Here is a 22,806-nt window from a genome sequence, read left to right as displayed (position 1 = left end):
AAGAAGCATGACACATTAGAACCACAGTTACTGTGCTCTGTGTTATCAAAGGTGAACTCAAGGCGGCACAGTGAGTCAGGAGACCAGCTGAATTTCGAGATATAAAGTCAGAAGTATGAGGACAAAAAAGTCAGAATTCCGAGATATAAAGTCAGAGTTGTGAAAACTCACAATTGAGTCGTTTTTTATTTTATTGAGTGGCCCTAATCCTCTTCCGTACAAAAGGGTGTGACTGACGTTTACCGATTTTGAAAATAAAGGGTAGATTGAAATGTTATATGCTGTCAGCTTTTTAAACTTAAAGTGTTTCATACTGCATTCACATTCACTACTGTCACTTTAATTAGTATTGAAGTATTAAAATTCTAATCTTTCCTGTGTGTCGCATGGTCAACTTCCTTTGGAAAACAGTCTGATTGAGTGTGAATGCTCACTAGTTGACCCACTCTCTTCCACACACACACACACACACACACACACACACACATTCTCTCATTCTCTCCCTGTCTCTGAATGCGATGTGTGGGATGAAAATACCAGGAACAGAGGCATCTTAGTAAAGCAGGGGATAAGTACTCACATAATACTGACTCAACATATTACACAGTGAATGGCTTACATCTAGGCTATTTTCCTAGCAGGCCTTTCATCTCCTTCAGTTACTCAGAAAACACAAGCAAATGACAGTGATTTTGTGGAGTTCCAAATTTATTATGCAAAACAATAGACATTTACAGCCAAGTTATACAGTATATGTCCCAGGACAATTCCCAGGTACATGAACCAGACCACTCTGTCTCTCTAGATCAGCCAGCCCCTTGGCTACTGAGCCATCATGCCCTTGTTGTGGGCTGGCCTTGTTATTACTCTAGAGGCAAGGGGGATTTCAGTGCCTCCACTGTGGGGTGTGAGGAGATACCAGGCTTAACTTTCAACACAAGAGCCAAGCTGCAGTATCACATGACCAAAACAACAAATAAGTCCATGTGTTGCCAGAGAGGCACCCAGTATGAGCAACAGGCATACCTGTATGTATGCACATGCATGCCCATGCTGTGTGTGTGTGTGTGTGTGTGTGTGTGTGTGTGTGTGTGTGTGAGAGAGAGAGAGATTTAGCACTGTTGCTAAATCCTGTAAATATAGTGGAGAGAGAGGAAAAGGAACAAGCTGATCCATTAAAGTAGCTGTACTCATCATTTTCAAAACTAATAACTAATGATTTGTTATGGTAAAAAAAGCAACATTGAAGTCATTTGGAACAATGAAGAAATGCAAAAAGTAGAAAAACGACCTACACCAACCTGGCTAACTCCTTCTCTCAAGACTCCTTGTCAATTCTATACAGTTTTCTCTTAATCCCCCCCCCCCCAATATAACTCAACTATATGAATACAATGACTTACATCAATATAACTTCTGTTGCTTAATGCGAATATGTAGCTGCCAGTCAAAATCAAAGACAGTGTCTTTACTCAAGTATTGGTATAGGCTATGCAATAACAATATATTTCAATGTGTTGTAGCCTAACTCTTACAGGATCTCACAAACTCAGCGTACAAATCCCCAATAGATCTTTTTCAAGCTGTGCAAAAAAGTTCTGTTTGAGGATGATTTCGTAGTAAAATTACATTTTTGAAAACCTTATTTACCTACGTGTGTGTAGCAAAAATATCCAAACGCAATAAGGCACGAGGATTAATTAATCTAACAAAAATTATGGGTGTTGACACGCAACTGATTCAATACAACGCATGCAGCTTTCTATAAATAGCCTATAGGAAATAAAATTGTGACAATTCCTGTGAAAAATAAAAAGACAGCAAACACTATTCTTCACTGCGTTTAATTTGTGGAAGAATTAGACCAAGAATGCACAATGAAAGCTTCATCCAGCTAATGGTCTTTCTCTGGTCATAGCCAAGAAATGTATAATATTCACATCTTAAACGCAACAGTGGCTCTCTCAAGAGTGATCCAGACTTTAGGCGAAATATGACAGCTCTACGATGAGCAGTCACAAAATCAAATCATAATAATTTGCAAAAATACTTACATTACGTGGTTGCCATGCACCAGAGAAATTTTTAATCAGAAACCATGCACCAATTTGGGTTGGAAAAACATGTCCAAAATAGGACGTTTACGGCTGTACCATGTCTTTCACGCAGGGGTAACGGTGTAAACTTTGTATAACCTGTAGTTGTGAGGTGGGAGAAAGATTCATATTGTAAACAGTACAGCCAGTAATAAACCCCTCTCAAATATTTTACTCCTAATTACACTTACAACATGAACAGAACCGTTTCATACATTCTTTGCAATTTCATACTAGGCAGAGTGAATAAAACTGAGCTTGGTCCCCGGATGGGTAAATAAAGTAGAACAATCCAGTAGGCAGAGACAGAAGACCCCAAACGCACGACTAGCAGCCAAACAACAACATCTTGACAGTCATTTAAATTGACAACATCTTTTCACCGGTAAACAATGTGACCAAGAGGGAAGATCATCTTGTTGAGGACTGTCAGAAACACATGGCAACCAACTTGGGCTGCGAGAGGCGCACCATGTCATCTCAACCAAGGTAGGTAGACAACACAGAGGCTAGCTGCTAGCAGCTGGGCGCTAACCCTGTCAGCTAACTACGCCTAATGAGCTGGAAAGCCTGCTCACTAGCGGTGTTAACGTGCCTAAAAGTACGGTTTTTGTGCGAAACTCTTTGCAAGTATCGGGTGGAAGGTAGTCGGGGTTTGGTACATTATTGTAGTTAATGTAAAACTGAATGCCACCATGGACTTCCCTGGTTTTCAGCTTGATAAGCAATTCGAGGAAAAGGTGGAATCAGCTGGAATGAGCTGTCGCGGTGAGAGCAGGCTGGTGTGATTTTACCCGCTGGACAACAGAGCTGCTAGAGTACTTTGCGTAAATAAATGTTGATATGTCAAATTTTAAACCTACGTCTACTAACATACACATTCTCCTAACCTCCGTTGTAGAGTCTGACAAACTATCCAACAAAGTTGAAAAACAGTTTAACTCGGAAAACGGTTTTGAATGTTCAGTGTTGACTGTGTTAATTTGAGTGTCTGTTTTAATTTCAGTTAACAACGTTTATTCGTTTCAAGTCTCCCAAGAAAGGCAGAACATGGCGACTGAGAGGCATTGAATGAAGCTTAGTACACGCTCGGCGCTGATTGCCCAGTAACATCATGGTTTTTGAGCTATAATTAACTTGGGCTCTTATAACCTGACCAGAAGAGTGAAATATAAGACCGCGTTCAATCTATGGTCTTAACACAAGAAACCTTCAAGCACATAAGGCATACTTATGCTCAGTACTATCCCGAAGTTGCTAAACTCATGTCATATTTTTTGCAAATTAGTAATAACCTGGCTTCAACCATGGTGGGAAGGGTTTAATATGATAACCACACATTAGTTAGCTAGGACCGGGGCTGGGCAGTGCAGCAAGTGGATTAGAGTTTACAGAGACAGGGAATAGGATCCTATAGCCACTACATCTATTGCAGACCATGCTGCAAAGGTGAAAGGTATATCATTGACGTCTTATAGGGAAAGAAAAGCAGAGCATTGCTTCTAATAGAGGGGTGACTCAGTGGAGTTGCTTTGGGTTGTTGATCATATACTCTTGCACATTATGGACAGAGAGAAATCTAACAGTTAAGATTCCCTTGCCTTTAGCTGTCAACACATGAGCAGTTTGAGCTGTGCTCAGTGTTGGTGTTACACAGGGAGGCTTACTGATACTTCATCACAGACGTGGATGGGTTGCATTGAAACCACCTAGGTTGCATTGTTGGGGGCGTGTCATTTGAAAACATTTGAAGCAGTCTGTACAAATTGAATGAGCATCTTTTACGAAGTGTGAATTTCTCCTGTTTGCGGTAGCCTCCAAAACAATTTGAGAGGTAGGCCTCAATCAAAATGAGTAACGTTGAGTAAGAGTTTTGTTTTATGATGCTGCTAAGAGGAGCATTGTAAAGTTGAAAACATATCCTATTTTTGTTGATTCATCGATGTTTAAAAGTGCAATTAAGTAATTTCAGTGGCCACAATATCAACACGGTCGCCAATGTATAGAAGTTTGCTCAATGTATAGAAATTGATCTAAATCAATCTCTAATGCGCCTGATGTGCTCATCATGTCATCTCTGTCATTCGGCGATGCACAGACCAGCACCATTGTACTCAATCTGACAGTCTCCCGTTATGAGCCCCCCCCCCCACCCCCTCCAATCCCCAGCAACAACCGCCATCACAATTAAATTGTCAACCTATAGGTAGTTGGCAACACAAAATAGGTATTTAATTGCACTTCTGTTAATCTAAATTATAATTGCAGTTACAATATCAATGGAATTAATCATCTTTGTGATAATCGTGCAGGCCTACATGGGATATTGTCAGTTTTGTGATGCATCTCAAATGCTCACTTGAATGCTGCCAGACAGTGATTGTGTATCTGTCAAAAATGGATTGAGCTAATGTATTCTCTATGGGGCTGATGTGTTGACAGATGACTGAGAAAACGGTGGGCTGTCCGTCTTTTTACGCAGCGTTGGTCCATATTTTTTCATATGTTAAAAGTCGAAACCATTTGAACCTTTTTTTGAACTGCACTACACATAATTATCCATTAACTGTTCACTAGCCTATCAGAGAGGGCACACTCTTGCACAAGCTTCCTAACCTACCTATCATCACAGACTTTTACACAGACATGCAACTTGAAAAATGCACCTTTGCCCCCCTAGTGGTCGAATATGTTAGAATTCTCTCTCTCGTAGAGAGACCAGATAGAATGGAGTCCAGTGGAGAATTTGCATAAAAGCATGTTTTGTGAATGATTTAAACCTCCAATTGTCGATTGAATTTACTGACATATAATGCGACCAAGGTAGCATTTGCTCTAGATGTAGCCTAAAGCTTGATCATGTTTTGTTTTTGATAAAAAGCAGTTTTTGTACATTACCTCATTAATAATTCATGTACATCTAATGAGGTCAATCATCAGTGTGATTTTCAGTAGTAGCAAACTCTTTTATGGAAGCAGTGTTTTGCTGAGTGTGGAAGTATTGAAGACTCCGGGAGCCATGAGTTTATTCAAGCTTGGTTTTTTATTTTAATAATTGGCTGTAGCTAGTTAGATTAAATTAAAGTGTGGCAGTTGACAAGGTTGCAAGTGTCAAAAATGAGTCTTGCGGAAATGAGAGCCAGCTGCTTATTCTTCATGAACCCTTTTAGTCAGTGAGCGCTGATTAGTAGCAATGCTCGCATGGACATGTTCAAGCATGGATTCTCAAGAACAAAACATCAAGAAGCGAGAGCCGACGTGAATGGGAGGCAATCGCATCAAAGGGTAAGCAGGGCTTGATTTAGCAGTCTCTGATTGGCCCTCTTTCACAAAGTTCACTGTGCCTGTGACCTGTCTCTATGATTGGTTAAGATGCACCACTCAAATCCGGCAGTGCTCAGCAGCAGGTACACTCTAACTTTTTCCCCTGACACTGCTGCCACTATCTTTTGCTGTTGTTGTCTTGGTACTGATTGAATTTAGACTTCTTGTCTCCCAGTATGCTCACAGTTGGATCACAAAGGATTTGTATTCGTAAAATTGGATTGTGCGAAGTGCAATGTGAGCAGTGCTATACTGTGAAATATGCAGGTGATACATTTTGCTAAATGCAGAATGAAGTCTATTTTCATGACCCTTTGGGCTTGAAATGTCCCAAACACTTCCCCTTTTTTTTGCGGGAGCTAGGGTTTTTCAGGTTATGCTCCCCAATGAGCCTTTTATTACCACCTCCTGTTTTGTGTCAATTCTCAGCATTTGACTCATCTTAGGTGAGTGTAATTGCTGATAAGACGACTTTTAGATAATTTGTAGTGTAGCCTGCAGCTATTTTGTCTCTTGCAAAGTAAAGGTAGGGCAAATTTTTGATTGGGCCTAGATTTTTTGGATTCTGGGGTCAGTGGTCCCTTGCCTTGGTTAGATTTTTTCTTGGTCTTGGATGGATGTTACTTAGGAAGAACTTTATGACAGAGATCGAAGTAGGCTAGAAGGGCTCCATCAAAATCTGTGACAATCAGCACACCAGTAAACTATTCATTTGTGAATGTTTTAAACAATTATTTGCAACCCAAACTCCCTAGTTACTCATGTCATGTCCACCTTAAGAATCAGCTATTGTGATGTGCTGAATTAGGATTTTTCTGTCAGTATTAGTTTGATGTCAGTATTAGTTTGATGTTGGCTGTGCCACTGTGCCAGTAGCGCCTCAAATACAAAATATAGGCTACTGCTGGGATTTAGTCAGTACTCCAATTTTGCCTTTTTCCAAATTATGAGTGGCAGAAGTTTCAATACAATGCATAGAATACTACTGTAGGAAATTTGTTAGTTTTTTTGGTCAAAAGGGGGTCCAACAGCTAAAACTACTGCATACTGCGCTGAACATTGCCACATTTTCTGACTGCATTGGGTGGCTAGAATTGGTGCAAAATTCCAACCAAGTCTCACTACTTTAATTCATTTTCCCTAAGAAAGCCAGAAGCACACCGGTTAGCATATGGTGCTCATAAACAGAATGAGTAACAGTATTTCCCACAGTAGTTGAGGATGGTGGCTGGAGGCTTTGTCCTCTGTCCTCTTTATTTAGTGCAAAATAAAGCACTGAGACAGACTCTCTTCCCTCCGTGGCAGAGAGTGGCAATAAAACAGAGTCACTGAGTACTATGGTGTCTTTTGCCTTAGATTTTCTGTTAATTTTGAGTTGCTGTAGGTACCAGTATTGCCTTTTTTTTCCTGCCATGGTGGCCATTGCTGGTCATGCTAACTGCTGAGTTCTTATTTTGCGCAAACCGCTATTGCTGGTGCCAGAATTATATAAAGCATCACTTCCTGTGTGCCAGAGGATTTTTCCAGAGAAAAACCTACATAACGGGAGTTTAGAACAGCAAATGTGAAAGCTTTTTTGAACTGGGTAGCCTAGGCTATACGTTAGGCCTATATCAATCAGCGATAGAGTAGCAAAACAGACATTTACTCGTATGAAAATGTTGTGGATTATTACTTTAAAATTAAGAGAATTCACGATTTGAGGTTATCATAGCCTACAACGACAACTTATTTTCAGTATATCACGGCCTTACTTACAGTGACAGCAGTGTGTCCAGTAGAGTCAAATGGTAAACCCCCCTGTTTACCATTTGACTCTACTGGACACACTCTCAGTATGGGTGCTTAGCAGTTTCACACACCCCCAATAACAAGAAAGTGTCAACTTACTTCTTACACACACCATTACAAACACATGTGAGTTTGAATGAATTGTGGAATTTTAAGTTTTACTTTCACAACAGGAGGTTCTGTTTAGGGATGCCCCGATAACGTTTTTTGCCGCAGATCATCTATGAGCCATATCTGCTGATACCGATCGGCCATACCGATAGTTTTTTTGTTTTGTTATAGCAGCTGGTATAGCAGTATTATAGGTCTAACAGTTTCCATTTTACATACATTTCATCCATCAAATTGAGTCCTGGTTAAAAAGTATCCACATTTTCTTTTTTTCTACCTCAATATTTACTTGATCATTATGTAAACAAAACCATGTGCGTTCTAGGTAGCGAAACATGATTTAGTGAGATAACCGAAGCACAAGACTCAGACTGTTGCCACTTGCCGAGTCGAGTTAAATAAATGGAGACACCCTCCGAAGATATATATCCGTTTCAGTCTTTGTTTTTGTATAAGTGAATGTTCTTAAGAGAGAGAGAAATGAGACTTTTCAGTTGCCTCTCCGCTGTTAGGGTCTTGACCGTCGTCCAGTTCAGCACCGCGGACAGCTGAGTGCAGACCATTATGTAAACAAATGCACATGGCATGCGATGAATTGATGCATTAAATAAGCAGAGAATTAAATGAGGGGAAGTAGCGGGCGTGACGGACTGTGACGTTACTGGTTGTCCATGAAGATTTGTGTTTTTAATTAACATCCACACCGCCAACATGTTTTGAGGTGAGTTAGCATGTGACAATGACACCAACTCCGCTGAGAAATGGCTCACGTGATTTGCGGCATCCATCGGTTTTTGCAATCGGCGACTATAAAGCATTATCGGACTTCTTCGATCTCATATTTATACTGAATATCGGTCCATTCCGATGGCCGATCGATCGCGGCATCCCTAGTTCTGTTAGATTGAGTGTAGTAGTCTAGCAAGGTTAGTCTCTGGTGAAGCGCAGCGTTAGAGATAACTTTAGATGTTTAAATATATATAAATGTACTCCGTTCCTTCTACCACCTGTCTATCTACCTAACCTTTATCCAATTAAGTAAAGGTCTTGGATAGTAATACATAAGTGCTCAATTAATTAGTTGAGGAAACATTGGCTACATAACAATAGTTTACATTATAGCCTGTGTTCACCGCAAGCACCTCTGTCCTCTTCTTGAAACCTAGTTTATGTGTCTTCATTGTAAAAAAACTTTGTCAACTTTTGTTGTAGAAAAGGATAGGGAGCCTAAGTCTAGCTCGGTTATCTCTTACATAGACAGTATTGGCTCCCGAGTCAGATGTTGGTTGAAATAGTGAGCTGCCGTTGCTAGCCTCTTGCTGCTAACAGTGAGTCCAAACAGGGTATGCCAAAATGTCTCAGGGGAGTTGAGGGTAAACAGAAAAATTGCAAATTGCTAAATAAATTAAATTAGCTCTGATTTCATAGTTTTGCAGATGGTCAGGTCAGATTGTAAACAATTTCACATGGAGTCAGGTAGAGTTTGGATGAAGGCTATCCACTGACTAAAAATGGTGTGGTGTTGCTTGTTTGCGGGCTGTGGATATAAAGATGTCAGTTGGTCACCATATCAGTTTCACAGACTGGCTTTTTTGGAGATATTTTGACATACCCCATTTGGACTGCTTGTTAGCAACAAGAGGCTAGCCACCGGAACCCGCCCTTTCAACATACAGCTGACTTGGGAGCCAATATTGTCTGCGAGTCCAAGTATTACAGGTATGTAAGAGACAAATTATATATAGGTCCAAAATCGCCAAACTTATCCTTTAAATGGACTAGAGGTTGACCAAATTGGCCAAATTATTTAATCAGTTAATTAGGGACAACTAGAACATTTATTTTCAAAACCAGTAATTGGTGGATGTGAGTGCTGATTCTGGACAATCATGCTTTATTTTTTTGAAAATTTATTTTGAAAATAAATAATGATAGTGTAACCCCTGATATTGCTCCATGAAGTCATGGTAGCCACCTTACAATCACTAAGGAACCTTTAGAGTATTTCTTATGGTTGTTTTGACATCTTGTAGAGGTTTAATATCGATACTTGTTGCTTTACCATTGCGTAATAATGATGCCAGTTTGTGCTGTCCTGATACTTTGGCCAGTCTCTTTGCTACATCTGTGACTAATGAGTAAATGCTCATCTGTATAACATACTGTCCCAGATCTTGGCCGCTCCACTTGTTGCCATGGAAGCCTCCCATTGGGGTTATGGTCAGATGAATATAATCATCACTGTATTTTGGGAAGAAAACTATCAAATTACTAAATGTAGATAAGGGTTTAATTCACTCAAGTTTATTTAGACTATTTGGGCCTACTCCCATGGGGCCTGCTATTTGCTACACAATATCATTCACCATAATAAACAAGCTCTTTTAGTGTAACAGGCAGAATATCAGGACTAGTCATAATCATCCATATGACATCTACATGGTTGCATGCCATCTTTGGGGACTGGAGAGAACAGATGTGAGCGTTGTGATGTAAACCTCATGGCATTTGTGGTTCTAATTACACTTGTCTGTAGATGTGATGGGCACACTCTCTATTCCCCTTAGACAGGACTGCTCTGCCCCTTGGGTAGATAAGTCTGTGACAAGATGCCACAAATTTCCATGTGTCCATATCTCATTTTACCTTAATGATCAATCACATTCATCAACGTGGGGTTTAAGTATATCAAATATGGGTGAAAGCAGATAAATTCTTGATAAAAAAATACATGCAGATAGAAAATAACAGGCTGTATAGACCTTTCAGAGCTTCAAAATATTTTAAATCTCATAGTCCATAGAATATTTATTCCGCACACTAAAAACTCACAGACCAATTTGTCTTAGCTTGCATATTATTTAGTAATTTCAGTGACTAAAGTAACAATGTGTTTTTTGCGTCCCTACATCATCATGTTAGCTCATTTAAATCTCATGTTTAGTTATCACAATTTCATTCACTCAATTTGAGAGTTGGGGAAAATGTCTTCATTCTCAATTTGTGTTGTGTTGTGGGGCTACCCTTTTCATGTTTGAGGGATGAAAGATTTTGAACTATCTTTGCCTTCAGCATCTCCACCTGTTTAATCTGGTTTAGTATTGTAGTCTTGAAAATGGTGTAAACACAGTGTTCACTTATGTCTGTCTCTCTGTGTAATGCTCCACAGCCTGTACAATGAAGAAAGGAACCTTCTTCGCATCCGAGCATGGGAGCAGAGGAACCAGGAGACGAGCCAAGCCAAGGATCTCAATCCTGAGAATGTGCCACTCTTTGGGGAACCCTACAAGGTGAGGGTAAATCCAAGTAAAGCTTGTCTAGGTCTGTGTAGGTATAGATGATAATATGTGAATAACATACTGTAGCTCATGTGCCGTGCTCATGTGTAGTGTGCTCAGTTTAAAATGAAAGCATAAGTTACAGGTTTTCCACAGATATCAATTATTTCATACTAACGTAAAGGGAAAAGCGGATGTTTTTATGGATAATAATAGACTCATCTTCTGGTTTTTAATGGTGACAAAGTTTCACTACCAGAAGGGCATTGCATCCCTGGTGCAATTCTTATGTACAAGTCACTTTGTGTGAGTTGGAGGAACAATACCTTTCCAAGTTTGAACAATGAAAAATTTTGAGCCAAGATTTTTTAACCAGTTAAATGTAGCCTTACAGTCTTGTAAATGGTGTTAGATAGTGTTCACCCATGTCTCTCTGTGTAATGCCCCACAGCTTGTACAATGAAAAAATGAAGGTGTAGCATATAATAAATTAGTTATTAAATAATGTGTTAAAGTTATTGGGAAAATTAATGGAAAGTCACATTTAGCTGGAAAATTAATAATGAAGTTAAGTTTTGCTGTTAATGCCTAAACCTTTGGCTTAGCCTAGATGTATTTAGGGACAATTAATGCTTTTGAAATATTTGATCGATTGTCAATTGTTCTCATTAGGTGGTGTCATCAAATCCCACCTGTCATTAAACTGTTTTCTCACACCCCTTTGCAGTGGTGTAGTAATGAGCTTCTCAGGGATTGGTGACCTGCATATGACCTTTGTTGGCATATGGTAACGACTGGGGTATAATTTCAGGCCATTTTCCCCTTTTGAAACATTGAAGAAAGCTAGGGGCAGACAGGATAAGCTTGTGCAAGAATACGTAGTCTTGTGTTGAACATTTTCAGAGCAGAGAGAGACCATTGAGATAAATAAAAATCTTCCTCGAACAAGTGCAGAAAATCTAGGAGATAATGAAATATTGAGATGAATATTGGACCCACGGTGCAATCATTTGGCTTCAGAACACTTGGATTATCCTGCAGGTGCTGTTTGGAGTAATTGTGGTTGAATTGTCCATAAATGTGGTTGAATTGTCCATAAATTCTTTAAGTGGAAACGCATCCCAAAATCCTGTGACATATTAGGAAGTCAGAATGGTACGTTGTATAATTTGCGCATATTTTGTAATATATGCTGTATAAAGTAGGAAAGTCAAGGCTATACTGGGTGTGGCATTGACTTTACCTCCCTATAGGTTGGAAAGGCTTTTTGAAGTACCTTGCACTTTCTTTTGTCTCCCCAAAATTCCAGAAATGAAACGATGAATTAATTAAATTAAATCTGTTCATGAATATGCTTTTCACTGAATCTGCATGATCGGTGCTCATAGATCATCTGTGACCATTCAGGGGAAAAAGCAGATCTGAAAAGGTTGATCTAACACATAAAACACATCTTTGCCCTCTACTAAAGAAATTAAGGAAGGAAGAGGAAGATAACAGTACTAAGGGCTACAGTACTTCCTAGAGTTTTGAAATGTTGGTTTAGAATGTAATTATGGGTGGCTATCAAAAGTAGTCAGATGTAATGTGTTCTTTTGGGTACTAAACACTGGCAAGGGCAACAAGTTCTGGATAGATACGGTTAAGTATGATTGTGTTTCAAAGTAGAATCCTTACACTGTAGGGGTGTAATGGTTCACCAAACTCACGGTTCTGTCCATACCTCGGTTTTTGGGTCACGGTTCGGTTAATTTATTGGTTAAAAATAAACAAAAACAACACAAATATACAGTACAAGATACAACACAAAAACATGCAGCTGGGTCATGTTTGACCCCTCATATGCATTCTAGGGTTAACAACCTTGTTGCCATTTTAGTAGGTGATTGAGAAACCAACATATTCCCACACAGCCGGCTTGTAAGAGGATGGAGAGTCCTCTAATTTGGGAACTTCACCTCCACTCACCATAGTAAATTTAGGTTGGGTTAACTGTGTTTGGGCATGCCTTCTAAAACATTACCACCCCAAAAGTTCATATTTAATGTTTCTGTGAATTTACTACTAGCTATGAACACACCGTGCACTCATTGTGTATTTTTCCATTGAAATACACTGTGTTTTAAACTACAAATAATTTACATAACAAATGTAAATTATATTGTCATACAGTTACACTCGCCTATAGTAAATGCTCAAATAGTTCAAATAAGGCTATTTGCGTGTGATCATTTTTTTCTGTCATGTCTTTATTCACATAGGTAAACCCATTGTTTGTTAACTTCTTGTTTGTCTGTGTTTTTTTGTTGATTTTCTGTAGCAGAAGTTGGGGAATTGATCACACTGATTTTGATTTTGTGCTACCATCAAGTCCTGTGGATCTCAGATTAATAGTCCATTCAGATCAGTCTTAACAACACTGGATTTTTGCTCTTTTGGCTAACTGTTTACCCCCTTTTTTTTCAGACAAACAAAGGGGATGAGCTTTCCAGTCGCATCCAAAAGATGCTGGGCAGTTATGAAGATGTGAATAATCCCTCTCCCAGCTTGGGCAGCTTTGTCAAGGACCCTTTGTCCATTTCCACTCATGTAACGTTGTCACAGTTGGATCAGGGCCAACCTAACAGAGACAAATCAGCCAAGCCTCCATTCCATAACCATACCCAGTCCCAAAAAGGCCCCTCTAATAACAGTAGTCACTCCTCTCAGCCCATGACGAAGTCCACTGTCCCTGCTGCCCCTAATCACCATGGACCTTCTTCCACTAACTCCCAGGCTTCTCTGAACCACAGTCAGGGCGGCCAGCTCAGCCACTCAGCCCAGCAGCAGAGGAAGAGTGAAGCCTTCCCAGATTTCAAGGAGTGCACCAGCCTTCCCCGGGTACTGTCTGCTCTGTCTCCTGATGCTGAGCCGCTACCCTCCGTACATTCCAGTGATCATGGTAACTATGAGCCCAAAGACACCGACAATAAGGACACCTGCGAGAGACACCAGCACCACGGGACCCCAGATCACCCCCTTGAGTCTCCCAGCACTATGGATGTTTCCCCATTGGACCCCCAAAAGTCCCCCAAAGATGCATCTCTGCCCCAGGCCAACAAGGGTACCACACTACCCTCCCAGACCTTCCCTCCACTCCTGGCCTACAAGGCTCCAAACATAGTCATGACCCAGAAGCCCACAGCCTATGTGCGGCCTATGGATGGTCAAGACCAGGTGGTCAACGAGTCACCCGAGCTTAAGCCTTCACCAGAGCCATATGTACCCCTTCCAGACTTGATAATCAACAAATCTAACCTGGCCAAACTGAAGATATTACCACCGTTTCTGGAGGTGAGCAAATAGCCTAGATCTCAATAACTGGTTGTGGGAGTACATTGTTATAAGATGGGTTATAAGATAAGGTGAAACTCTAATGATCCCCCTGGGAAAACTGAGCTGTTGCTGCAGCAAAGATTAGAGTAGAGTAAACTTTATTGTCCCCGAGGGGAAATTTGTCTTGGGCACAGTGTTATGTGTTGCTTCACATAAAAACAAAAAAAAACATCACAAAACATGAGAAGCGTTTGACACAGTTGCTTCACATAAAAACATCTTAAAGACATAAAAAAGACATTTGACTATACATTTGACATTGACAACACGACGGCTTAAAAAGAAACTAGGAATTAAAGTGCAAAAGTGCTAAGTGCTAAAGTGCATGTGTATTTATTGCACATTGCTCTATTGCACTAAGATTTAGCATTAGAGTTCAGCAGCTTAATGGAGGCTGGAACAAACGATAGCTTCAAGCAGTTTGATTTGCACTTTGGCACACGGAGTCTTCTTCCTGATGGCAGAGGTTCGTATTCAGAGAAGAGGGGATGTTGAGAGTCTGCAATGATTTTTGTTGCTTGTTTCATGACTGACTGCTCATATAGGCTCTGTATGGGCTCATATTCTTTCTTCCCTATTACCTTCATAGCCGTTTTGTGCATGCTGGCAAGCCTGCTAACAAGCCTGTAACAGGATAGAGCAAAGAAAAATCAAATATAAATGGGAATATAGAAAAAGGTCATATAAACATATGAAACCAAGGAATGAATAAAAGTATGTAAAATACATGTATTCCAGCATTAACAGGGTGTGAAAAATATCAGCAGTAGAACTAATTGAGATAAAGGAAAAAAACGAATGCGTGCCGATATGAGAATATGCCAAAAAATATACCAAATATATGTCCGTTATATTACAAATGGCAAAGGGCTATATATGTAAAAGTGTCTAGGTGTGTAGATCTGAATTGTAAACAACTATTCACCTTTATCAATTACATTCAAATCACAGATTTGGATAACATGTACAGAACGTGCAGATTTCTGTGGTGGTGTTTGGGTGTGTCCCACTACCATGGGCACTTTCCAGAGATGAAAATTATAGTGTGTTTGTTGGTATTTTCTCGGATTTGGCTTTCAGAATTCAAACTTTTCCTAATACAAATGCAACATCTGTTTATCTGTTAATACCTCAGGGTCTGTCTAATACCAGGGACATAATTACTCCCATCTCATAAGTAAACAAGTTTCTTTACTCCCCGAGCAAATGGGACTGGCAAATGGGAGATTTTGTTAGTTTGAAAATGGCTGTGGGTGTTATTCTACAAAGCTTTACTGACTAACATTGCTTATGGTTGGCAATCAGCAGCGTGTTTGCAGTGTTATCCCTAGGTTTGTTTTTGTCCAGCAGTGGTGTGCTTGTTTTGCTGCTGTTGTCAGGTTTACCTGGGTCCACTTATAATTGCCACTGGCATATGCCGAAACTGGCCCAGGTAGGTGGAGTCAGCACTATTAAAATGGGCTACACCGCAGTGTGCGCCGGATGACCCATTCAACCTGACATCTGAGACTGCTGCTCTCCTGTTGCTGAGATACCAAATGGAGTTAGAAAGAGAACCAGACAAAACACAAGCAGGCTGAGGGTTCACTATTTCTCCTGCAAGATGTGATTTAGCTTTTGATGTTTTTCTGTCTTTGTGTTTACACCACATATCTGCAGAAATAAGGATTTTTGTTGTAAAATATACACACACACACACACACACACACACACTCACACACTCACACACTCACTCGCTCGCTGGATGTGGGCCGGGTGTGGGTAACACCGGCCCACCCAGCGAGGGCTTGGCTTGGCTCCTCCCTCGGCAAGAGAGGAGCCAAGCTAGTTTTAAAAAAATAAAATAAAAGCTACTGAATGGAGCGGGATGAGCTTTGTTCCGGACCAGAATTTGACAACAAGCTTTAGAAAAGAGGTAAAAACAGCAACACAGCTGGCCCGCGTGTGTGAAATCTCCACATAGCACACATTTGTTTCAGGATTGCTTATGTCTGATATCGCTTGTTGCATGTTTAACATTTGCTAATGATTTGTAAACCTCTAGAAACCTTAACAAAGGATGACAGCTTCAACTTCAGATTAGGGACTGAAAAACAGTCTTGAGTGATGAATAAATGTTTAGTAAACATGAACACAAGATATTCATATTTCATGCGAAATACATGTAATTATTCAGCTACAATCATAGAAAATTATATCACCTAATACATTTACAAATCTTTTACCACTATTTAATAGCAACTTTGTTAATAAATTAAAGAAAAGTCTTGCGATGTCTTCAATATAAGTTAAAAATGATTCCCTTGAGACCAATAAATGATCTGCTAACATTTACTAATTTTATACAACACATTATTAATTGATGTAGCAACACATTGACAGTGCTGCTGGAGATAACTTTGCCTATCTAAAAATGAATCTCAGTAAAGATATGACATAATACATAAGTCATCATTTACTAACATTTTTAAGTTATGAAATAAAAATGAACTAATGATTTGTTCATGGCTATCAAGGATTTGTTAGACTTAAAGTTAATAGAAAGTTACAATTACAGTTAGCCATAAATTCAACAACATATTCAATGAGGAAAGATAATTTCTAATCAAATGTTACAAATGTTGAGAATTGGGTTTCGACGTGCCATTTAGGAAAATCGCTTAATAGTAGCCTACTTAACGATTAAATACATACTTTCTTTGGGCATACATTAGAAATGAAAAGAAACAAAGATAAATTCTAAGGTGTGGAATTCAAATATAATGGTATAGCGATATAACGATTACTTACATAGATTAAACATTCACAGACTCATGGCGGACACCCCGACAGGAGGAGAAAGGGTGGCGTGGCTGAACACCTGCGTTTTGTATGCTTGTTTCCGCTGTATTGCCTATCACTGTCCGTGGTGCTGAACGGCTCATTGCGCAATAGCGCTGTACGGTTTCTTTACAAATTGCATTTTCCTATCCTTTGCCTTTGCACTCTGGCTTCAGAAACCTCTGTTGACACTCCCAAATCTAACCAAGGTTGGAGCAATGTGTCAAGTCAGTTTGGCGCTCTACTGTATGCTTTGAGTGTGCGTTTGGCCATTGAAAACAATTGTTGTGGTTGAAAATGTGTGTATCTGACGCTTCCAGTGTGTGTTTTTTTTCCTTCTTCAAATAGAAGGCATATAGCATGCAATTGTTTTAAAGAGGGAGGGAGACATTTTGAACGATGCTTCCAGGGAGGGATTGGCAATGGTGAAGACAAGGTGGGACAAGGGAAAAACACCTAGTCTATTGCTCTGCCCCATTATGTGGGCTTTGAATATACCATGGGGCAAGAGGACTCTAATGCTTCTCTGCTGATTTCAGCATGGTCTCTGAGAACTTTTGATATTCTTGTGCCTGACTGTTCAGGTTTTTAAAAAGGCCTTGGACTTTCTTTGTTTTGAGGAATTTGGCTGAGCTCCAATGCAGCCCCATTCTCACACACACACACACACACACACACACACACACACACACCCAAACCCACATACAACCCTTGCACCTGCAGCACCCTACACCTCCCCCCTTGCCCTCCTGTAGCAGCACTTTCAGCATTTTCCCTGCTGGGACTAATCCAGTACAGGATAGCTGGGCAGTGACTCATTCTCCCCTCTGTCTCCACTCTGTCCTCCCCAGCCCTCCACTCTCCACCTCGGCTACACACATCTGTATTAGGCCATAATATATGCAAAAGCCCATGGATGTCCACTGTTGTTGAGAAGTTGCAAATGCCTCTTCCCAGCCTGCATGATGCATGATTAGGTGGTGCTCTGAGCTAGCACAGCAGAGCCTACATTTCTCCACTCTTGAGTTGCATAAATATCACTCTTCATCTTTTTTATGTGATAAGATCTGTTGCACACGACTATATAAGGCCCATAGTCTAGATTCCTCTTAAAAAGTATATGGCTTTGATCTGTGAAGTGTAATATTGGCCTGGTGGGGTAGTTGGACCACATTTTTTAGTCTCTGTCCTGAATGTGAGAAGCCCACTACACCGCGTTTCCTTTTCCCTCAACTATAGTACTCCAATGTACCTTTTGATAGGAGTGGAATTTAGGAGACCCATATATATCGAAAGCACTACAACCAAGTTTTTAAAAAAGAGGTATTGTATGTGGTGCTCTACAGTAGAGGACAATATTTAAACAAAGCTATTTTACCTGGGCACTTCAGAAAAACTACCAGAAGTAGGACACTGGAGCACTTATTCAAGTCTGCATGTGACTGATGTTTACAATATTAAATCTGTGATTGATGCATTTATTGACTCTTCTTTTTGGAAAGGATGGATTACTGAACAAGAAAGACTTTTTGGTTCGCATCTGCCCTGTGTTTTATACTTTACCAAAAGTACATAAATCTGTCATAGGCCTCCTCTGGGGCCTATCGTGTCTGGCAATGGTATTCTCACTGAGCCCTCGTCATAGTTTATAGATTTTTTAAAGATTTTCTTTTCAGTCAAAAATTACTGCAGATTTGCCGTCCTATATAGCAGACTGCTACAGATATCCTAAATTTCATCAACCACCTTAAAGTGGTTCGTTTAGGTTCACACTGTCCAAATGCAAGCAAACCAGGGCTTGCAAGGGTTAGGGTTAGGGTTAGTAATTATTTCCAAATAATAATGAGTTGTACATTTGTTTATTTCAATTACTTGTTAAATGTGATCATTATATCTATTGTAGTCAAAATGGTTGGTAATTATATCTATTGCTTATCTAATGCTTAATTTCATCACAATGTATGTGGGTATTTTTATGTGTGTATATATATATATATATATATATATATATATATATCCTTTGTTCCTGTTCACTCTGAGGAAGTTACCCCTCCTGCAACAAACATGCAGACTTGAGTGAGTGCTGCAGTGTCTTACTTTTGGTAGTCTGTATGAAGTGCGGTAAAATAGTTTTGTTGGAATTGAGGAGAGTTTCACTTGTCTTGCTCTGTTGATGATGGTTCTCCCTAAGAAAAAGAGGATGGCACAAATTGCATGGCGCTTTGTGAAGCCAAAGATGACATTAAGCAAAGGCAGCCAGTGGTGATGCTGAAATGGCAAGACAATCTTAAGTGCCCAAGAGTGGCTCTGTGTGTTTAGTGTGGCTTTGCACTTGAGCAAATTGCCCACACATGCACACACTGTCATGGTCAGCAGCCCAGCGTCTGTAAACATGCACACTAAACATCTCCCACCAGAAGATAGTGAGTAGTTATTCAACATAGCAGCTCTTGGAGTCTTTTCTTCAAGCAGGACAACACAAGGTAAAGGCACCAGCCGACTCTATATGACCTGTCCCTAAAATACCTGTCTTATTTATTGAACAGTTAAGACCTATTATTTTCTTTACAAAGTTGTTGCTATGTTGATGTCTACATACCTGCTAGTTGAAGCAGAGGGCAAACACTATCATCTTAATAATCGTAGAGAACGTTTGTCAGTGACATAACTGGTGGTGTGTGCACAAATGTTGAGCAGTATTGTGTGCTAGAAAGTTGTGTGACTGCCTCTTGTATGAGGTTAGGAAAGGGATCGTCTTTGTGAGCAGACAGAATGAATCCTCTTTCACAGGCAGAGGGAGAAGATAGAGTGGGTTACTATAATCTAGAGATCTGTGCATGTCCTGTCGGAACATGAAGGCCAGTTCTACTAGGCATGGCAAAGCCCAGGCTGAAGAACAACTGGATACCTTTTTTTTTCTTATTGAATGCTTGTAAATGTACTAGAAAACGCTAGTGTATAGTTATGATTATTATAGTATAGTTATGATCGGTTGGTTATGATTGGTATATTATAGTTATGGTTGCTTGGTATGTTATTTTGCTTTGTGTGAGCACATTTTCTTTCCAGTGTTGTTGCTGGCTTCTTATCAATTTTTGGGAAAACGATGCAAGTTCAGGATGAATAGATATAGATGATGAAAACCAGCACAAGATTTTATTTTTTATTTTTTTTTGGGATGGACCTATACTAGCTGCTTTTTTTAAATAAACAAATAGTGAAGTGTTGGTGCTAAATTATTTTGCTGAGGATTTGACATACTACCATGCTCAAATGTCCTCCCAATATATGGATTACTTTTGATAATTTCAGGTAAACTTTAAGGTAAACTAAATTCTGGTACATAAGGAAGACTTGAACCAAGCTGCCTAAATCATTGCATGCTGTAATAAATTCTTGACTTATATACAGTTGATTCAGCATTTTTAGGCAATTTGACCTTCACTGGATCAAACAATGAATAAATGCACACAAACACACAGTACTTGCTCTTTCTACCTCCCACCACCAAACCTCTTTTTCCATTGTTTTTCAGAGAGCACTGGTGCCCACTACAGAAGCAGCGCTACCTTTGGCATTGTGCACTGCTCAAAATTTCCACCAAGTTGGCTGTCCTCAAAGTTCAAATTCGTTCAACTTGAACTTCAAATAATTATCAAACTTATCTAATTATTATTTGAACTTGAAGTTAAAATTATTTGAACTTTGACCCAGTTTGCAGCCTTTCAAAACGCTTCCAATCAGTGTACAGCTTCATGTGGCATATGCATTGATGTACAAAGAAGGCAGAGATTCTCATCTTGCGTATAAGTTTCCAGAAGTGTGCGATACATTAGAGTTGAAAATAAACTCTACACCAATATTTTCTGTTAACACATTTTATACTGTTTGCAACCTTGCAGTATGACATCTTTGAGTATCAATCCAACAAGCAAATGTATTACACATCCATTCATGAGACTTGAATCCTGTCCAGTGTGTATTGATAAGTAGAGGAACAGGTAGCCTGGTGTAACCATCTGTAGACTTGTGAGAGATTTTTGCTATTTCTGTAAAGATAATTTGTGCACCACAGATAACAGTAAGCATTTCATCACAGATAAACAGTAAATATAATATTAGCTAAAGGACTAGCTGTAAATTATATTGACGTGAACCTCATCCACCATAATCGACACACTGGTGTTGCCAGCATATTGCGCAACTTCTCATCCAGCAACCAAGCCTCTGACCTAGTGAATACAAGTTGGCAATATCTACGAAGGATGTCCAAATCGCTGTGGACACCAGTGTGCATAGCTGTGATCCCGAGTTTGGTAGCTTCACTGATCTGGTCCTCCATGAGAGCGATCAACGGCAAAACAACAACTGATAAATCACCCTCTTGCCAAATCCAGTCGGGAGACGGGCTAAAACATCATCTCCTTGAAGAAAAGCCTTCAGAGCAGACTTCTGTTTTTAAGGATTTCATGTTGTCCATTTCAGACACAACTGCATTATTTAAACTATCCTTAAGACCCGCCATTGTTGTTTTTGAAATTCAGTTTCGTCTTCATCAATTAACCCACCCCATAGCGCTGATTGGCCTCATTGACGATCGATTGACTCATATTCGCGCAGCTGAAATCCAGTGGCTTGGGGCCAGACCGATCTTGTAGCCAGTGTAATTGTGTGTGACCAGCTGGTTTCACGAGGCTAGAGGAACAGGTAGCAATAACGGATTTACGAGTGTTGTGATGTTTAGATTAAAGCTCAAACAAATAGTCATGCTTTGCAAAATTGCTAAGGGTATAAAATACTGTTGTGAAGAGATGATTTGGTGACATCTAATGTTTTTATATCCCCTGCCTTCCTGCTACCATATACATTTCCATGATGTATCGACAAGCCTAGCTACGCCATGCAAAATGGTCATCATGTGTGAGCGCAGGTACACAGAGCAAGTCCAACCCTTTCGATGCACACAAAGCACAAACATCCCATACTTAGTGTGGTATGTGTGTGTGCGTGTGTGACCTCAGCTGCCTCAGAACTTCAGCCCTGGGCCCAGCAGAACAATAAATGAGCTTTGTCACCAACTTACATAACTGCTCTGGGGGCCCATTCACTCTGCCCTTATCTCAAACACAACACCATCTCCTGAGAAGAAAAAACAGCCCGAAAAAGAGCCTGAAACGCAGCCTGCTGTCTGACTTGCACACCGTATTTATCTGATGTTGGGCTGGCCTATCTCTCTGTCAAATACTGGGTATCTCCACAGTTTCATCTTAGAAGCCATTAAAAATGAAAAATGAAGAAAAATGATTCACGTGCACATGCTTTTCCAGTGACTCTGGTGTCTAGACAGTTTACAAACTGTAGTTTACATTCTACTGGCAAGTCGATGGTGTGTGGTTGGGAGGTGTGTGTGTGTGTGTGTGGTTTTGCAATACTTCAAGCTATGTCAGGGTTGCTGAGTATAGCATCTCGGAGAACTGTTATGTCTGGGTTAAGTCCAAAAGCACACAGACTAAATATCACTGGCTTCAACTAAAAAATACCACACTAACTCTGTGGTGTTGGGTTTTCATGCAATCAGCATTGCAAAATTGAGATTATAGTGCAGATTTTATCAGTGTTAAACAAAATTATATCTGAAATAAGCCATTAGCCATGACCTAAAGGTTACTTTAGGTCATGGCTGGAAATCTGATGATTGAGCAGAGGATAATTACTAAAATGACAAATTATACTAAATTATTAGAAATATTATAGACATATATATTCTATAAAATATTTATATCATTTAAAGCCTTGGTTATTGTGGCTAGGTTTTATTAGCCTAAATTGTATTTATCAGCACTTAATTCATTTGATATGTCATTGCTAACAATTCCCGATTAAATAACTTTTCCTCCTTTGTAACACACTGTCCCCCTCCTTAAAAGCATACTATGCAGGATTTTCCCTCCCCCAATGTTGTTTTGCCTGTGTGTTCATTCAAATTGTCACTTCCTCGCTGCACCCTCCCA

The 22,806-nt window shown here is 39.8% G+C and overlaps 1 protein-coding gene across 1 annotated transcript in view; it reads left to right on the top strand.

Moving 5' to 3' along the window:
- Nucleotides 1-2,568: 2,568 nt before the first annotated feature.
- The window catches only part of LOC139652368 (AF4/FMR2 family member 1-like), a 38,942-nt gene continuing 18,704 nt past the window's right edge, over nt 2,569-22,806 (top strand). The window contains exons 1-3 of the mRNA XM_071529421.1: nt 2,569-2,585; nt 10,492-10,612; nt 13,067-13,933. Coding sequence (XP_071385522.1) covers nt 2,569-2,585; nt 10,492-10,612; nt 13,067-13,933 — 1,005 coding nt within the window. The remainder of the gene's footprint in view (nt 2,586-10,491; nt 10,613-13,066; nt 13,934-22,806) is intronic.

This window comes from Centroberyx affinis, unplaced genomic scaffold (assembly GCF_046629955.1).
Source record: "Centroberyx affinis isolate AG114_WGS23_722 - 3 ecotype Tasmania unplaced genomic scaffold, CSIRO-AGI_Caff_v1 ptg001787l_1, whole genome shotgun sequence".
Lineage (NCBI taxonomy): Eukaryota > Metazoa > Chordata > Actinopteri > Beryciformes > Berycidae > Centroberyx > Centroberyx affinis.
Note: the sequence above shows the minus strand (reverse complement) of the source record. Positions and strands in the feature narration are given on the sequence as shown.